We start from the raw sequence: 15649 nt of genomic DNA on the forward strand, positions 1-15649 counted from the left end.
CACGTTTGTTAACCAAAGCCAGTCTCTAATAAGTCATGACAGATCTGGAAAAGTACTAATCTAACGTAATACGAAATAAAAAAACCTTTTAAAATTGCTGTACTGCAAATATACCACCAGCCTAAGAAGCAGGTAGAAAAATTCTACTCTTTAAAAAAATATTTTGTAACTGGACTGCTCTTTCCCTGATATCTAAATACTTCACTAGTACTTTTCTTCCTCTAGAATCTATTTCACTAGTATATACTTGCTTTCTCTTTCCATCCAAATATACACTCTTACCTGATCATATTCTGAAGCACCAGGATAAAGAGGCCATCCCAGGAACAGCTCAGCTATCACACAGCCCAATGACCACATATCAATGGCTTCACAAAATGGTAATCCAAGAATAATTTCAGGGGCTCTAGCAAAAACAAAAATAGCAAATTAAAAAACAAACATTACTTGGGGAAATTAACTACTTTGACTAAGTCCTGTTTTAGTACCAGCCTAAGGTACATACTTATTTAAAGAACCTGAAAACTATGTGTGATATAAAATCCATCATTTGAAACTTCCGGAGCCAGATGTGTTTTGGAATTGAGAATTTTTTTGAATTTAAGAAAGGTAGTACCAAGCATAAAACTACGTATTGCATAATAATCCCAATGCAGTTTAGGGAAGCACCCATAATCAAACACAGTAATATTTCTACAACAAAACAAATGAACAGTCATACTAAGTTGGCTGAATACTTTAAATAGCCTTACATTGGTTCAAGACAGATTTTGCCAATAAATGAGCTTATACAAAACTCAGAAAAAATTTTTTAATTTTGAAATCACAGATAACAATCGCAGATTTATCTTTTTACTCTTAGCACCTTTTTAATTATAGAAAAATCAATTAAATGACCTGATCAATAAATACCCCTTGGTAACAGAAATGCCTTCTACAGAGACTTAGTGGTTGACAACACTACAGAAATAATCATTTCCATTAATGCTCCAAGCGAGAAATCTAACCCTAGGGAAGCTTAAAGAGAAGACTAAGATAATATCATAAACTAAGAGCTTTATATATATGACCACATCCAAGGTAAAATTATTATCTCTACCTATAGAGGAAACTGAGGCAAACAAAGTAATTTACCCCAAACCACAGTTAAGTGGAAGGGCTAGAATATGAACCCTGGCAGTCTGGCCCCAGAGTTGAGTATATTGTAATGTTTTCAAATAAGTAAAAGTTAAGTATATATCCATCTATGTAAATCTATTTGGCATGGTGGTATACATGGCATTTTTCAAACTATGACTAAAATTATGAGGTAAATGGGTTAAAAAGGGGGGGATATTAACAGGTATTACTAATATCAATAATAATAAAAGATAATGCTTATATAGTGCTTACTCTGTGCCATGCAATGTTCTAAGTTACAAATGTGGTCACTTACTCCTTACAATAATCCTATGAAAATAAACATTACTACTGTTAAGTCATCAATTCTTTTTTTTTTTTTTTTTTTAACTAGACTCCTTGCAGGGGCTTGAACTCACAACCCTGAGATCAAGACCTGAGCTGAGATCAAGAGTCGGACACTTAACCAACTGAGCCACCCAGACACCCTATGTCATCAATCCTAAGATGTATGCTTTTTCTTTTTTTTCGCATTTTAACATCTCTGAAATCAAGAAGATTCTTGCAAATGAGGATGTATCTTAGCTTAATGGCAGTGCTTTTACTTTCTTATTGGTACAAAATGTTTCATCTTCTAATCAATGGTATCTTAGATGCTACATAATAAAGTATCCTTTCCATTTTACAGATGAAGAAACCAGGCACTGAGAAGTAACTCATTCAAGGTCACACAAGTACTAAATTATGGAGCACAGGCAACCTGAATCTTAGGGCTGAGCTCTTAAACATTTTATCATAATCTCCAATTTCCCTTCTTTCTTAAAAGTCACAGAATTGGAATCTGTAAGGGCACACCAGATCCAGACCCCTCAGCAGATCTCTCTCCACGAGGGGCCTTCAAAGGGGCTGTGTCCCCTCATGGAGTGCCTACGTTTCTCCAACTTTCCTTTGAAGTATTATGTACACATTGTTGCTCTAAGGGCAGGAAGGATTGAGCAGGAAGAATATAAAGATATTTCCCTAAATAAGAATATTCTCCCTAGGTAATTTTCTAATTAAGTACACCCTTAGAAAATAAGGTAAATTTGAGGATTTCATAGGATCTAGAGGCTTTCCTAGGAGATCCTTGTACAGAAACAGCAGAAGGATGATCCAGGCCTGCTGAGACTTCCACTTGACAGCTATGGGCAGAAGGACTAATATCACCAGTTTTGTATTATTTGACGTGAATCGTGGCTTTGTTAGCCAAAGAAACAACCTTCAAAAGGGATATTCCTGTTGCAGGTAGCTAGAGCCACATATTCCTGATGGAATTCCAGAGTTTAATTAAATCCCAACCACTGTAGCATGCTTTTAAGATGGCACAAGTTTTATAGCATTAATAAACTAGAGTGTAATAGTATACAGAAACATAAAAGCTTTTCTAAAATTGAAAAGGAACACAATTTTTACTTTCAGCGAGCAGAATCATTAATTTTCAAGTTCATGACAGTGCCAAAAAGAGCTGGCAGGGAGAGCACAAATGGCTTTGTGCCAAAATAAAAACTGGGCTTAGAACATTCCTAAGCATCAATTGAAGAGCAGCAGATTGATTTTGCCATTCCCACTATACCAGGAAGACATTTTAAAATTCAAAGGTAGGTCATAGGGAGGGGCAGGCCACTCAATAACTTCCTTCTTTAAAAAGGTAGCAATAATATGTGATCATTGTTAGGCTTCCAAAGCCTAAAGTTTCAGAGAACTTAAGAAAAACACTAATTCCAGTCCCCAAGCCCCATTAGACAAACAAAACAAAACAAAACAAAACTCTAAAGACTGGCTGGAATCAGTTTTTCCATTTAGTCTCATTTCTTCTTCTGGAGTAACAAAAGCCACTAAGGATTTTCAGCAAAAACTCACAACAGTAACTCTACTACATCTACCATACAAAAAAGTGAGCATCAAAGGAAAAAAACAATGAAAGTAAAAATAAAATAAGGTTGTTCAGTCTACTGAGGGCTTTTCACTATCATTAGAAACTAGAAATGATGACTGAACTAAACTCTAGGAAGCAAAAAAACAGAAGTTATTTTCTTGTACTGAACAGATCAGAATCATTTAAAGCAGGTTCACCTCTAAACACGGAATGTTTTAAACTCTGTCAGATAATTCTTGGTACTATCTTCATTAGTATATCATCTTTCCCTTGGCCTCCACTGTTTCTCAATCCTTCAAATATACTCTCAACACTAAAATTCTGCTTCTACTCCATCTGTATAGAGAGGCTGAGTGAGGTAATTACTTTTCTAGGTCCCTTACCAGCTCTGACATTAACACCTGTACAGTAAAAAAGATGACCTAAAGAAGCACAGGGGGCAGCCTGGGTGGCTCAGCGGTTTAGTGCTGCCTTCAGTCCAGGGCCTGATCCTGGAGACCTGGGATCAAGTCCCATGTCGGGCTCCCTGCATGGAGCCTGCTTCTCCCTCTGCCTGTGTCTCTGCCTCTCTCTCTCTCTCTCTCTGTGTCTCATGAATAAATAAATAAAAATCTTTAAAAAAAAAAAAAAAAAGAAGAAGAAGAAGAAGCACAGGGAAGAGAGGGAAAAAACCCAAACTGGCAGTCACTTTTGTAGGAAAATGGCATTAATTGTACTTTGGACACAGTGGGTCTTCTCTTTGAAAATACATCCCATCCTTAAGGAACAGATACTACACAGGCTCTAAATACTACAACCAGGTGGTAGAAATAACAATCGCTGCCTTTTGATTTTCCAACTTCAAATTTCATGAAACTAAAAAACTGCTCCAAAGTCAAAGTGTTATTTCACTAGAACCCAGAGCAAACTACTGTTAGAATCACTTAACAACACAAATTACCCTCTGATCACTGTAATGAATACTCTTGTTTCTTCCTGCCCATCTCAGAGGCATCAAACTTACCAGATCAGAGATGTTACATAAAGTCTAACTTCCTGCATCTGTGGCTTAGGTGAAACTGTAGTATGTTATTTGTCTAGGATAAACTGAAAATATGCTTTCCTTCTCTAGACCTTGTCCTTCCATACATAACAAATACAGAGGTCTCAACTTTAATAAAGGCCAGCTAGTTTGTTCAGAATGGAAAAGCACTGAGTTTGTAAGTATGGCAAACCTTTGTACCTAAACTGAAGCCCCAAACACAGCAATCTCTTTGGAAGTAGTCTATATTTACATTTACAGTGGCCAGAAAATAAACTATATTATTTCCACTGCCTAAAGCATTTAGCCATGCCTATGGCCAACAGAGACAGTATGCTGGTAAAAATTTATGTCAAACGATATTATTTTGGCAGGTCATCAGCAAGATGAAGCAATGTAAACTAAAAAGGAGGGTAAGGGGAAATCTGACTTTGAAGTCAGGATGCTTCACTGGCCAAAGGGATTTCACAGAGGTTTTCTTTTTTCTTTTCCTTTTTTAAAAAGATTTTTATTTATTTATTCAAGAGAGACACACAGAGGAAGGCAGAGGGGGAAGCAGGCTCCCTAAGGGGAGCCTGATATGGCACTCAATCCCAGGACCCAGGGATTATGGCCTAAGACAAAGGCAGACCTCAACCAACCACTGAGCCACCCAGGTGCCCCTCCCAGAAGTGTTCTGAAGGACACAGGGTGAGACTCTAAAAGCAACACGAAGAAGGCCACTGTGGATAAAACTACTGATAAAGAAGGAATGCCTGAGCTGCTACTCCATTGGCCTGAGGTTCATTATCAAGTATTATTATGACATAACAGAATACTCACATTAAATCCTAAATGTAATCAAGCCCTGGACATTGAACTTCAGTATGCATAGTAATTACTCAGTAATACACAAAAAGAACTCCTGTTTTTAAGGAGTAAACTGAGCTCCATTTACAATTACTCCTATAGTCAAGAACTAAATGCAATGGATTTGCAGGATGATTTGTTGAAGAGTACTTGACAGTAGACTTAAAAATCTGAAAATCATATTTGCTATAAAGACAAAACATAACCAAATTACTCCTATGACAGCTTAAATTAAATCAAAAGGATAGGGAAAGGGGCAAAGATCATCAACCTAACACTGAAAATTATTCAAATGAATTACTTATAAGAGAAAGCTAAGCAGCCAGAACTATTTACTCCTCAAATCTCCTTTACCCTTTAAGAGAAAATTCCATCAAAATTATTTCACAAAAGAATTATTTCTATCGCTTTTTTTTTATCTTAAAATTGCTTCCGTTACCATAAAGACAAACCAAATAGTTAAAAAATACCTGCAGGCACCGACTAGAAAAGAGATCAAGAAGTAAGAGCTGATCAGCCTCCACCCCCCTCAGCGATGCCCTCCCTCCTACCTCCCCAATGCTCCAAAGGAGATCTGAGCTCTTAAGTGTACCTGTAGAATGTTTCTGTATATATACATGAGTAGGTGGTGGTAGGATTGCTCAAAGGAGAATACTAAAAGAAAAAATAATTGGAACCTAAATCCTCCAAATGGAGGTGAGAATTTCAAAATTAGCTAAACTGCCTGGAGCAGCATGAAACCAGAAACCAAGGCTGTAGGAATTTCTTTACTCCATCTCACTCAAGTAAGAAATAATCAGTTTTACAAAACTATAAAAGGAAGAGATAAAAATAGAGAAGACTGGATTGGAAGACGTAATATTGTGAAGATGTCATTACTACCCAAACTGATTTACAAATTCAGGGCAATCCTTCAAAAACCAATGAGATTTCTTGAGGAAATAGAAAAATCCATTATAAAATTCATATGGAATCCCAAGGGACTCCAAATGGCCAAAACAATCTTGAAAGAGAATAAAGCTGGAGATCTCCCACTTCTTGATTTTGAAACTTACTACAAAGCTACAAGTAATCAAGACAGTGTGGTAACTGGCATAAGAACAGACACAAAGACCAATGGAATAGAACAGAGAGCCCAGAAATAAACTCTTGTATTTGTGGTCAATGAATTCCAACAAATATCAAGACCTCTCCATAGAGAAAGTATAGTCTTTTAAGCAAATGGTGCTAGGAAATCTATCTATGCAAAAGAATGAAAATGGACCCCTACCTTACACCATATACTAAAATTAACTTAAAAATAGGTCAAAATTAACTTAAAAATATTATGTCTGTATTTCTTATATTCTTATAAGTAAGAGCTAAAAACTATAGAACTCTTACAAGAAAGCAAAGGTGAAAAAGTTTTATGACATTGGTTTAACAATGATTTCTTAAATATAATTCCAAAATCTAAGCAACAAAAAGAAAAAACACAAACTGGACTTCATTAAAATTTAAAACTTTTGCGCAAGTATCATTTCACCAAAGTGAAAAGGCAACCCCATGGAATGAGAATGTATTTGCAAACCATGTACCTGCAGAGGGAGATTAATATCTAGAATATACAAAGAACTCTTAAAACTCAACAGAAAAACCCAAGACAAAAATGGACAAATGACTTGAATAGACATTTCTCTAAAGAAGATATACAGATGTCCAATAAGCAAATGAAAAGATGCTCAACATCACTAATCACTAGGGAAATGCAAATCAAAACCCCACAAATACCATTTCACACACTTAAGGATGGCTATTATCCCCACCACCACAAAAAACAAAAAACAGGTTTTGATGAGGAGGTGTAGGAACTGGAATCCTCATTCAATGATAGTGGGAATGTAAAATAGTGCAGCTGTAGAAAACAGTTTGGTGGTTCCTCAAAAAGTTAGAATTAAAAAAAAAAAGAATTACCATATGATCCAGCAATCCTACTTTCAGCTGTATACCCCAAAGAAACAGGGACTTATACTCTTGAATGCTAATGTTCATTGCAGTATTATTCATAGTAGCCAAAAATGTGGAAACCCAAGGGACTGAATAAACAAAATGTAGTATATACATGCACTGGAATATTATTTAGTCATGAAAAGGAATGGAAGTCTGATACATGCTATAGTATGAATTAATCTTGAAAACATTATGCTGGGCAACCCAGGTGGCTCAGTGGTTTAGCGCCTGCCTTCAGTCCAGGGCGTGATCCTGGAGACCTGGGATCAAGTCCCATGTCGGGCTCCCTGCAGGGAGCCTGCTTCTCCCTCTGCCTGTGTCTCTGCCTCTCTCTCTCTGTTTCTCATGAATAAATAAATAAAATCTTTAAAAAAAAAAAAGAAAAAGAAAGAAAGAAAACATTATGCTAAGTGAAATAAACCAGACACAAAGAGATAAATATTGTATGATTCAACTTACATGCCGTATCTAGAATAGGCAAATTCACAGAGACAATAAGTCAAATAGAGGTTACCAGGGGTAGAGGGAAAGGTGGAGTTATTGCTTAATGGTTACAGAGTTTCTGTTTTGAGTGATTAAAAAAATTTAGAAATAGTGGTGATGGTTACAGAACACTGTGAACATACTTAACACACTGAATAGTACATTTAAAATGGTTAAAATGGTAAACTTCATATTAGGAAATTTTACACAATTAGAAAAAAATATGTAGATGGCATATCTTCTGAGCCCTTGTTCAGATTAAAATATCCCTCTCTTATTTTCACACACAATATAAAATTCTAAGCTCAGACTTTCTATTTACTGAAAATTTAATATGGGCATTTGATATGTTGGACATATCACCTGATAAACATATATTGTGGATTATCTTTTTTTTACTGTTTCACTTCTTGATTGGGTGAGTGTACAATTTGTATTTAATGAATGATCATTAAAATTAAATATTAGGTTCCTTATAATTAGTAACTAGACAAATAAATAAATGAGGTATTAAGAAATAAAAGCTCATTTAAGACTTCCCCCTTTTCTTTCAGTAATTCTCCCTGATTATAGCACAGACAACATTGTATATACAAGCATTTAAGTACTTTCACAATAATTATTATATATTAAAAAGACAGCTTTCTTAGAAGTATCAATCTGGAAATATAAATCACTAAAATATAAGGCACTTGGGTCAAGGACATTTTAGGATAACCAAATAAGGTCATACCCAAATTAAGTTCGAACTCTTATGGAGATGTTAAAATAGGAAGAGCCCTCGGCAATCATCAAATCCAATTCTCTTTACTACACAAAAAAGAAAACGTCAAAGAATGAAATGTTGCTAGAGTTAAACCTGGAATTATTCCCAAGGCATCTTACCTGCCAAGATATGAACTTGGAAAAGTAGCAGCATATGCCTAAATTCATTACAAATAAGTAAACATCTTTATATTTTTAAAGACTCTTTAAAATGGGAGAATTAGGTTTAATGGTACTTGAGAAGGAACCAGATGCTAGTATAATTCAACTACGAACAACCTTCAGAATTAGACTGAATTAATTTTTCTAGTGTTAAATAAGACTTCAGAAATAATGTTACATATAGGAATGCCAGAGATGGAATGAAGTAAAACATATTTTCCTATTCTACCTTGCAATCTGTAAATAAATTCAGTTTGTTATACGTACTCTATGTAATATATGTTAAATATAAAGATAGATCTCTAGTCTAAGATACGCTTTTCAACATTTGCCACTTGCCTGTAGTAACGTGACTGTAAGTAGGTTGAGCACACAGCTTTGGAAACGTGACTAGCAGAACCAAAGTCAATGACCTTCACTCGGTAGGGTTGGCGCACTGGGTCGACCAGCATTATGTTTTCAGGCTTAAGGTCAGCGTGAATCAGACCAAGGCTCTTGAGCTTCATCAGGGCTGTGGCCACCTGCTGCAAGATTGGTCTGATGTACTTGAGTGGCAGTGGGCTAAACTTGTTCTGCTTTAGAAAATCATATAAGTTCTGCTCCAGCATCTCAAACACAAGGCAGGTGTGATTCTTATGCTGAAAGCATTCATAAGAACGAACAAAATTATACTCATCAGCATTTTCACTGCTTAGGCGGGAAAGGATGCTCACTTCAATCTGTCCTTGTCTGGCATAGGAGGGGTGGTTCTTCAAGATTTTAATAGCCACGATTTCCTTAGTGCTCCGCTTCCAGCACTTAGCCACCTGTCCAAATGTTCCCCGGCCTAGGAACTCCAACACTTCATAGCTATTGGTCATAGAGCAAAGGATCTCATGCTGGACCAGCTGGTAATCCCCTTCTCCGCTGGAACTGCTACTCTTTGTGGTCACAGTGGTGGTTGTGGCAGCAGCACCCACCACAGTCCTGTTTTGCAGCATGAGAGGGGGATGTTCTTCTATGATCTGCACACTACCGTTGCTGTCAACTTCCTCACTTTTTCTTTTCAATCCACATTTTTGATATGGCTCAAGCAAAGAAACGTTGTTTCTGTGAGTCAGGGTCTGGCTGCTTTGGAAGGTTGATGTAGCAGCACTGGCCGAGCTATCAGCAGCTGTTACAACAATATGCTCCACTGCAGGAGCTGGGAGGAGGAGGCCCTGGTCGTAAGCAGGGATGTTGAAATTTGCTACCTGGTGAGAGGAGTTGGCTTGCCCTTGTGTGGCTGGGAGGGTTTTGCTGTGGGTATAATATTTGTCGTTGCTGCTCTGTCCAGAAACATCCCAGCCAGAGGGCTCTATTTTCAGTTTCTTCGCACTGCAGAAGGCACTCGACGACACTGATGGGGGGGAAAACACCTGCAGCTGTGATGCCATACCTACGTTGAGAGAGAGGAAGAATTAGATCCTCAGTTTTACACAACCCTGCAATTAATAGATTAGAAAATAGTTTAGTAAAACCACAAGTAAAATATTACTATCTGGCTGGAGTTTTATTTTATGCATTTTCCAAAATATGTTTCCTATTACAGAAGGATAAACTTTTTGTCTAATCACACACACACACACCCTTTTTTTTTTTTTTAAAAGATTTGTATGTATTTATTCATGAGAGACACAGAAAGAGAGGCAGAGACAAAGGCAGGGGGAGAAGCAGACTCCCTACGGGGAGCCTGACGTGGGACTCAATCCCAGGACCCTGGGATCACAACCTGAGCCAAAGGCAGACGTTCAACCACTGAACCACCCAGGTGCCCCTAATCACTCACCCTTAATCACTCTTTGAGACTCAGCAATAGTAAGTCACCTTGTCAAAAGAGCATGAACATCTATGATAGTTTATAAAATAATAACCATAATAATAATAGCTTAGATGATTGATCACTTACTATGTGTCAAGGAGTAGTCTAAGCACTTCCACGTGCATTACTCATTTAATTGTCACCACAACCCTTTGGAAAAGATACTATCATTATTTCCCCTTTACAGATGAGGAAACTAAGATACAGAGTGGCTAGAGTAACTCGCCCAAAATAGCACAGCTATTAAGTAGCAGCACTGGAATTCAAACCCAGGCTTTTTGGCCCCAGAACTCATTCCACAGCTCTGTCTTCATTCCTACCCTGATGAGATTTTTGATCATTTAGAGATAGATGACACACTTACAAATTTTACAGCCGAATCAAATTTGGGAAGGATATTCAATATATTGCTAAAATAACGGGCCCCAAAAGATCACAATAGGGCAGAAGCCACAAGACAAATCTAGATGAAATTTGACACAAATATAGAATCCTATATAGGCCCAAAATATGACTAGCACAAAGCACCAGGATAAAAAAATTCAAGGTTTAGCAGGAGCACACGTATATGAAACACACTTTGAGTTGGTAAAAGAAACACTATGTAATAATGTTTCCCCAACCAAAAGCTAATTCAATCTTAAACTACATTCACAGAAATAGTGTCCAAAATGTGCTGGACAAAGTGAAGGCTACTACTCTGCTCAGGTCATACACTATTTTAATGATGTCTAGCTCTATACACTACATTATAAGAGGATCACTGATAAAATGACCAGGAGAAAGTAATCAAGATGATGGGAACCCTACTGAGAGGATCTTCTGAAGAACCACACGAAGTTATTTTTAGAAAATATGGAGAGGGCAGCCTGGGTGGCTCAGCGGTTTAGCGCCACCTTCAGCCCAGGGCGTGATCCTGGAGACTTGGGATCAAGTCCCACATCAGGCTCCCTGTATGGAGCCTGCTTCTCCCTTGGCCTGTGTCTCTGCCTCTCTCTCTCTCTCTCTCTGTCGCTCATGAATAAATAAATATTTAAAAAAAAAAAAAAAAGAAAAATAGGAGAAAGAGGGCAGAACAACCCAGCTTTCTGGTCCCTTAATATCCCATAAACACCTCAAGTTCAATAAACCTCAAGACTCCCAAAGCTAATACTTCCAGAAAAAAGTTCAAACAACTGACACAGCATATAAGCCATTTCTATTTATCTTCTCCCTTCTCAACCATATAACCCTCAGATGCCCTGGGGCTCTATATTAATTATTCTGCTCTTGTCCATACTTTCCCCTTTCCAATTAACTACTTCCCAGGATCAGTCATCTACAAAAGATTCTCAAATTTTTGTTTCTAACCCAGACTTCTCTCTCCTGAACTCCAAATTCTTATTTCCAAATAACCACTCCACACTGAAATGTGGGTATCTTGCAGACATCTCAAATTAAACATGTCCAAAATGAAACTTGAGCCTCCACCCTATCCCCAGTCTTCTATCTCAATTATGACACCACCATATACTCAACATCTCAAGCTAAAAATCAGAGAGGCAATGAGTGTTTCTTTATCTATAAACTGGTGGTAGCAATACCTACCTCAAGGGGTTGTTCTAGAATTAAGTTATCTAATACATGTAAAGTGCTAGTGTCTGGAAATCATTTAATATTATTATCCTGACTCCTCCTCATTACTCCACCTCTAATCTATAACCAAATCTTAACTGATTTTACCTCCTAAGTATATTTCAGATCAGCCATTTTTCTCTATCTCTATCAGGACCATTCTAGCTCCAACAGCCAGTGGCCTCCAAAACTAATCTTGAATGCACTCTGGGGATGACCTTTGTTGTTAAACTATGCAAATCAGATGACTGCTCTTTCTTTCTTAACCACCTTCCTCCCCCTGCCTCCAGGGTTTTCCACTGCTTTGTGGATAAAATCCAAAATCCTCAATTTGCCTTTAAAAGCTCTCCAAAAATCTGGTTACTGTCTTCCAGAATCTCTCCACCTTGATTCCTCCATTCCAGCCATACTGCCCTTCCTTCAGTTCTTGGATAGGCCCTCTGATATGCTGAAGATTTTCTTCTGGGAAAACCATTCATTCATACACATCTTCACACACACACACACACACACACACACACACACACACACACACACACGCCCCACAACTCTCCCCCCAACCAAGCATTCCCAAGGTGTCATGTTCCTCCCTTAGGACTCAAAAGTATTTCTTTAATGTTACTTTAGCATTCTCAGCTACAGTGTAAGTTCCATGACAGGTACCATAACTGTCTCGTTTTTTGCTTCTATCACCACCAGCAATTACCACAGACTCTGGCAATATACAAACATGCAGTATTTGTTGGATGATTCTGACCCGCTGCCTACCAACCTCTTATCTACTCCCTACCACTCATATTAAACCATAGGATTTTTAAACTCTTGGTTCTATTTTTCAAACGTCCCTCCTTTTTATCTGTGCAACCTGTGAGACATGGGGGAAGTCTCCACTCCAATACATAGAGTATAATTTTACTAGTCATAAGAGAATAAACACACACAAGAAAGGAAGGAAGTGTGACAAAGGATGTTACAGCACATAAAAAAGCAATGTGTACGTTTCTTTGTGCCTGAATGCAACTAAAAACCCTTTGCACTGGACTAGACAGCTGGAACGAAAACAAATCCTCAGCCTTAATTTCTAAAATGTAGTCTGGATTTACTTGAAACAAGAGTTTCCATAATTTATGTGAACTCTGAAGAGGAAAAAGTGTAAATTAAAAGCTAAAGTCAGTGCAATTGAACTCCAAAGCTACAAATCTGTAAGTCTTCTTGTTCTGCCTATGTCACTGACGTAACACCAATTTAAAATAAAAATGTAAAACCAGGTAGTGCCTTTACAGAATCTACCTATTAAAATATATGCAGAAATATTTCTCATCATCATAAAACTGAGCCAACTTTTTAGACAATGAAAGGAAGTAAATTTTTGAAATTTGTTTTCCATTTCGTATCAGTTGAGCTACTAATTTTAATAATCTATCAAGAAACAGGAACACACACTTTATGTACCTAAACATATTTGATAAAAGAATTTGAATGCAAAATTTGCATTTTGTAGCTATGCCTAGGAATATGGACGCTGAAGCAATAATACTGAAATCATGAAGTATAACACCAAATTTTTAAAAGTATGTTCACTACTACACACTTTTTAAAATATTACATTTACCAGAATATTGTTATGGACAACTTTTCACCCAATAAACAAAAAGATGCCGATGGGTTTCAAATCTTCACAGTGAGCACTGCAAAAAAGCACAAGTTCTAGGAATTTTTCTAAAAGTTTATATAAATGACTATAATTCTTATTCAGCAAGACAAACTTTAAGTCCACACATAGGAAAAGAACCACCCAGAATTTAACTAGCTTTCCCCACAGTAGAGGTGTGTGGTACTTAAGTCAGTATCATGCCAGTGTGGCTGAGTCTCATTCTGACCTCAACAAGCACAAGGTGAAAAGAAAATGCAAAATCAAAACTGTCTAGAAAAATCAATACTTACCTATATAAAACCCCGAAATTCAGCTAAAAGCAGCCATTTCTAGACGTAAGATTTTATGTTCCATAAAATTTGCCTTTGCAAAATGGGAAAGGAATTTTCTTCCTAGGGTGAGACCTCCCAAACAAAAATATGGAACAGAATTATCATCTGTGGAAAACTTACTATGTATCAGACTCTGTTATGAATATTCTCAAGTCCCAGGAGAGTAGCTCCCAATAAATTAAAACTTACTTCTCATTTCCTGAAAATGTTGCACTTCTTGACCCTAGTAATAAACTAGTCTTTTCATTTCAAACCTGACTTTCTGAGAATTTAACTATCTAAATATATTGACAAATTTGGTCACTATGTTAATCTGGAACTAGAACTAACAGGTGGAAGGCTACTAGTACTTGTACTTATTGCTAAAGAGAATTGAGTCTTGCTAGAACGAAGGCTTTCAAAAACAAACAAATTAATAGCTTCTCCACTCACTGCCATGGTCACATCTATCTAACATCTACAGGTGCCCCACATTATGGACACTACAAGTAGGTCATCTTACCACAAAGAATTCAAATATTAAAACTATGAATGGAACAGTTGGTTATGGCAACCAGTAATCATTTGTCAGTGTTTTGCCCTTACTCTTCAGGTAACTTCCATCTTCCACACCAATAAAATTCCTACTACTTTTGATTAGCATCACTTTTGCCTCTTTAATACAATTTAACAATTGGGTGACCTAAATAACCTAAAATCAGTACTGTATATTGACTGCTTCCTCTGGCACTTGTCCTCAGATGACATGTACATCTTCTCCAGCAAGCTGATATATAAAGAATATTCCTATCATAGGAATAAAGAATATTTACATATTCCTATCATAGGAATATTAGAATATTCCTATTCCTATTCCATAGGAATAGACAGAATATTCCTATCATAGGAATAAAGAATATTCCTATGTAAGAAAACACATTCAGTAAAAAGAAAGCAAGGAGTACTTTCAGGATGAAAACTCCTTCACCACAACTCCATCTCTCTCTCCACTCCACCCATTTTTCTCCACTCCTGCTGATGATACTGGACTACTTCAACAGCCTAACTTGCTTCCCCCAAATAGTACTCTCAAGTCCCCTTTTTAAATTCCCTTCTCCTAATTCATAATTTACCTTACCACTGAAGCTTTTAAAAATACTTATCTGTCTCCTGCTTGAAGATAAAGTCCAAAATCTCTAAATTCCCAGCAGCAGTAAATTTCTCTGAGTTCCTAGAATACACCTTATTTCTCCCATCCTAGTTCTTTCACACATAACGTTCCCTCTCTGAACTTCATTTTCCCTTCTTAGTCTTCTCTTTTTCTAACTTCTATTTATCCTGTTAGTCTCCACTTAAACCTCACTTTTTTCGGTGTGGTATATACAGGCGGTTGGTTTGGATCAAATTCTACTCTCTCCTTCACCCCAGGCACAGGGCTATGTTTACCAGTCCCTCTCACCAACAGAAAGTGGTGTGTGGGTTAGCTTACTGTGTTCCTTTCCATTTCCACCAGCAGGAACCTATGGAGATCCAGCTTCCACCACAAAACAATGCTCAAGGGGTGAGAGGGCAATAAGATGGAAAGAACTGTCTCTGATCATGTAACAGCAGAACCGCCTGCCCCCTAAGAATGCCCACTTCAACCTGGAACATTTACTTCAGGCTGTTACATGAAAGGAAAACTATTTTCCTAGATTATGTGTATTTTGCTGACACACACAGGAAAGCCTTGCCCAGACCACTTTGTACTAGCTTAGGTTTCCTGGTAAAAGCTCCCACAGCATCCTCTACTACTTCTTAGCACTTACCACACTTGTACTTATTTATTTCATTTACTCTTTTAACCAACCCATATTGAGTACCTAGTCTGTTTGCCTGGCACTGTTCTAGAAACTACGGATAAAAGTGATGCTCCAGACGGACAAGA

The 15649-nt window shown here is 37.3% G+C and overlaps 1 protein-coding gene across 11 annotated transcripts in view; it reads right to left on the reverse strand.

Moving 5' to 3' along the window:
* The window catches only part of HIPK1 (homeodomain interacting protein kinase 1), a 51404-nt gene that overhangs the window by 30222 nt on the left and 5533 nt on the right, over positions 1-15649 (reverse strand). For 10 of the 11 annotated variants that reach the window (XM_025994610.2, XM_072766834.1, XM_025994608.2 and 7 more), the window contains 2 exons: positions 8643-9720; positions 283-406 (listed from right to left, as the gene is read on the reverse strand). In XM_025994610.2, coding sequence (XP_025850395.1) covers positions 283-406; positions 8643-9720 — 1202 coding nt within the window. Of the gene's footprint in view, positions 1-282; positions 407-8642; positions 9721-13701; positions 13816-15649 lie in introns of all 11 variants that reach the window. The other variant, XM_025994612.2, reaches the window with a different exon arrangement.

Source organism: Vulpes vulpes, chromosome 8 (assembly GCF_048418805.1).
Source record: "Vulpes vulpes isolate BD-2025 chromosome 8, VulVul3, whole genome shotgun sequence".
Classification (NCBI taxonomy): domain Eukaryota; kingdom Metazoa; phylum Chordata; class Mammalia; order Carnivora; family Canidae; genus Vulpes; species Vulpes vulpes.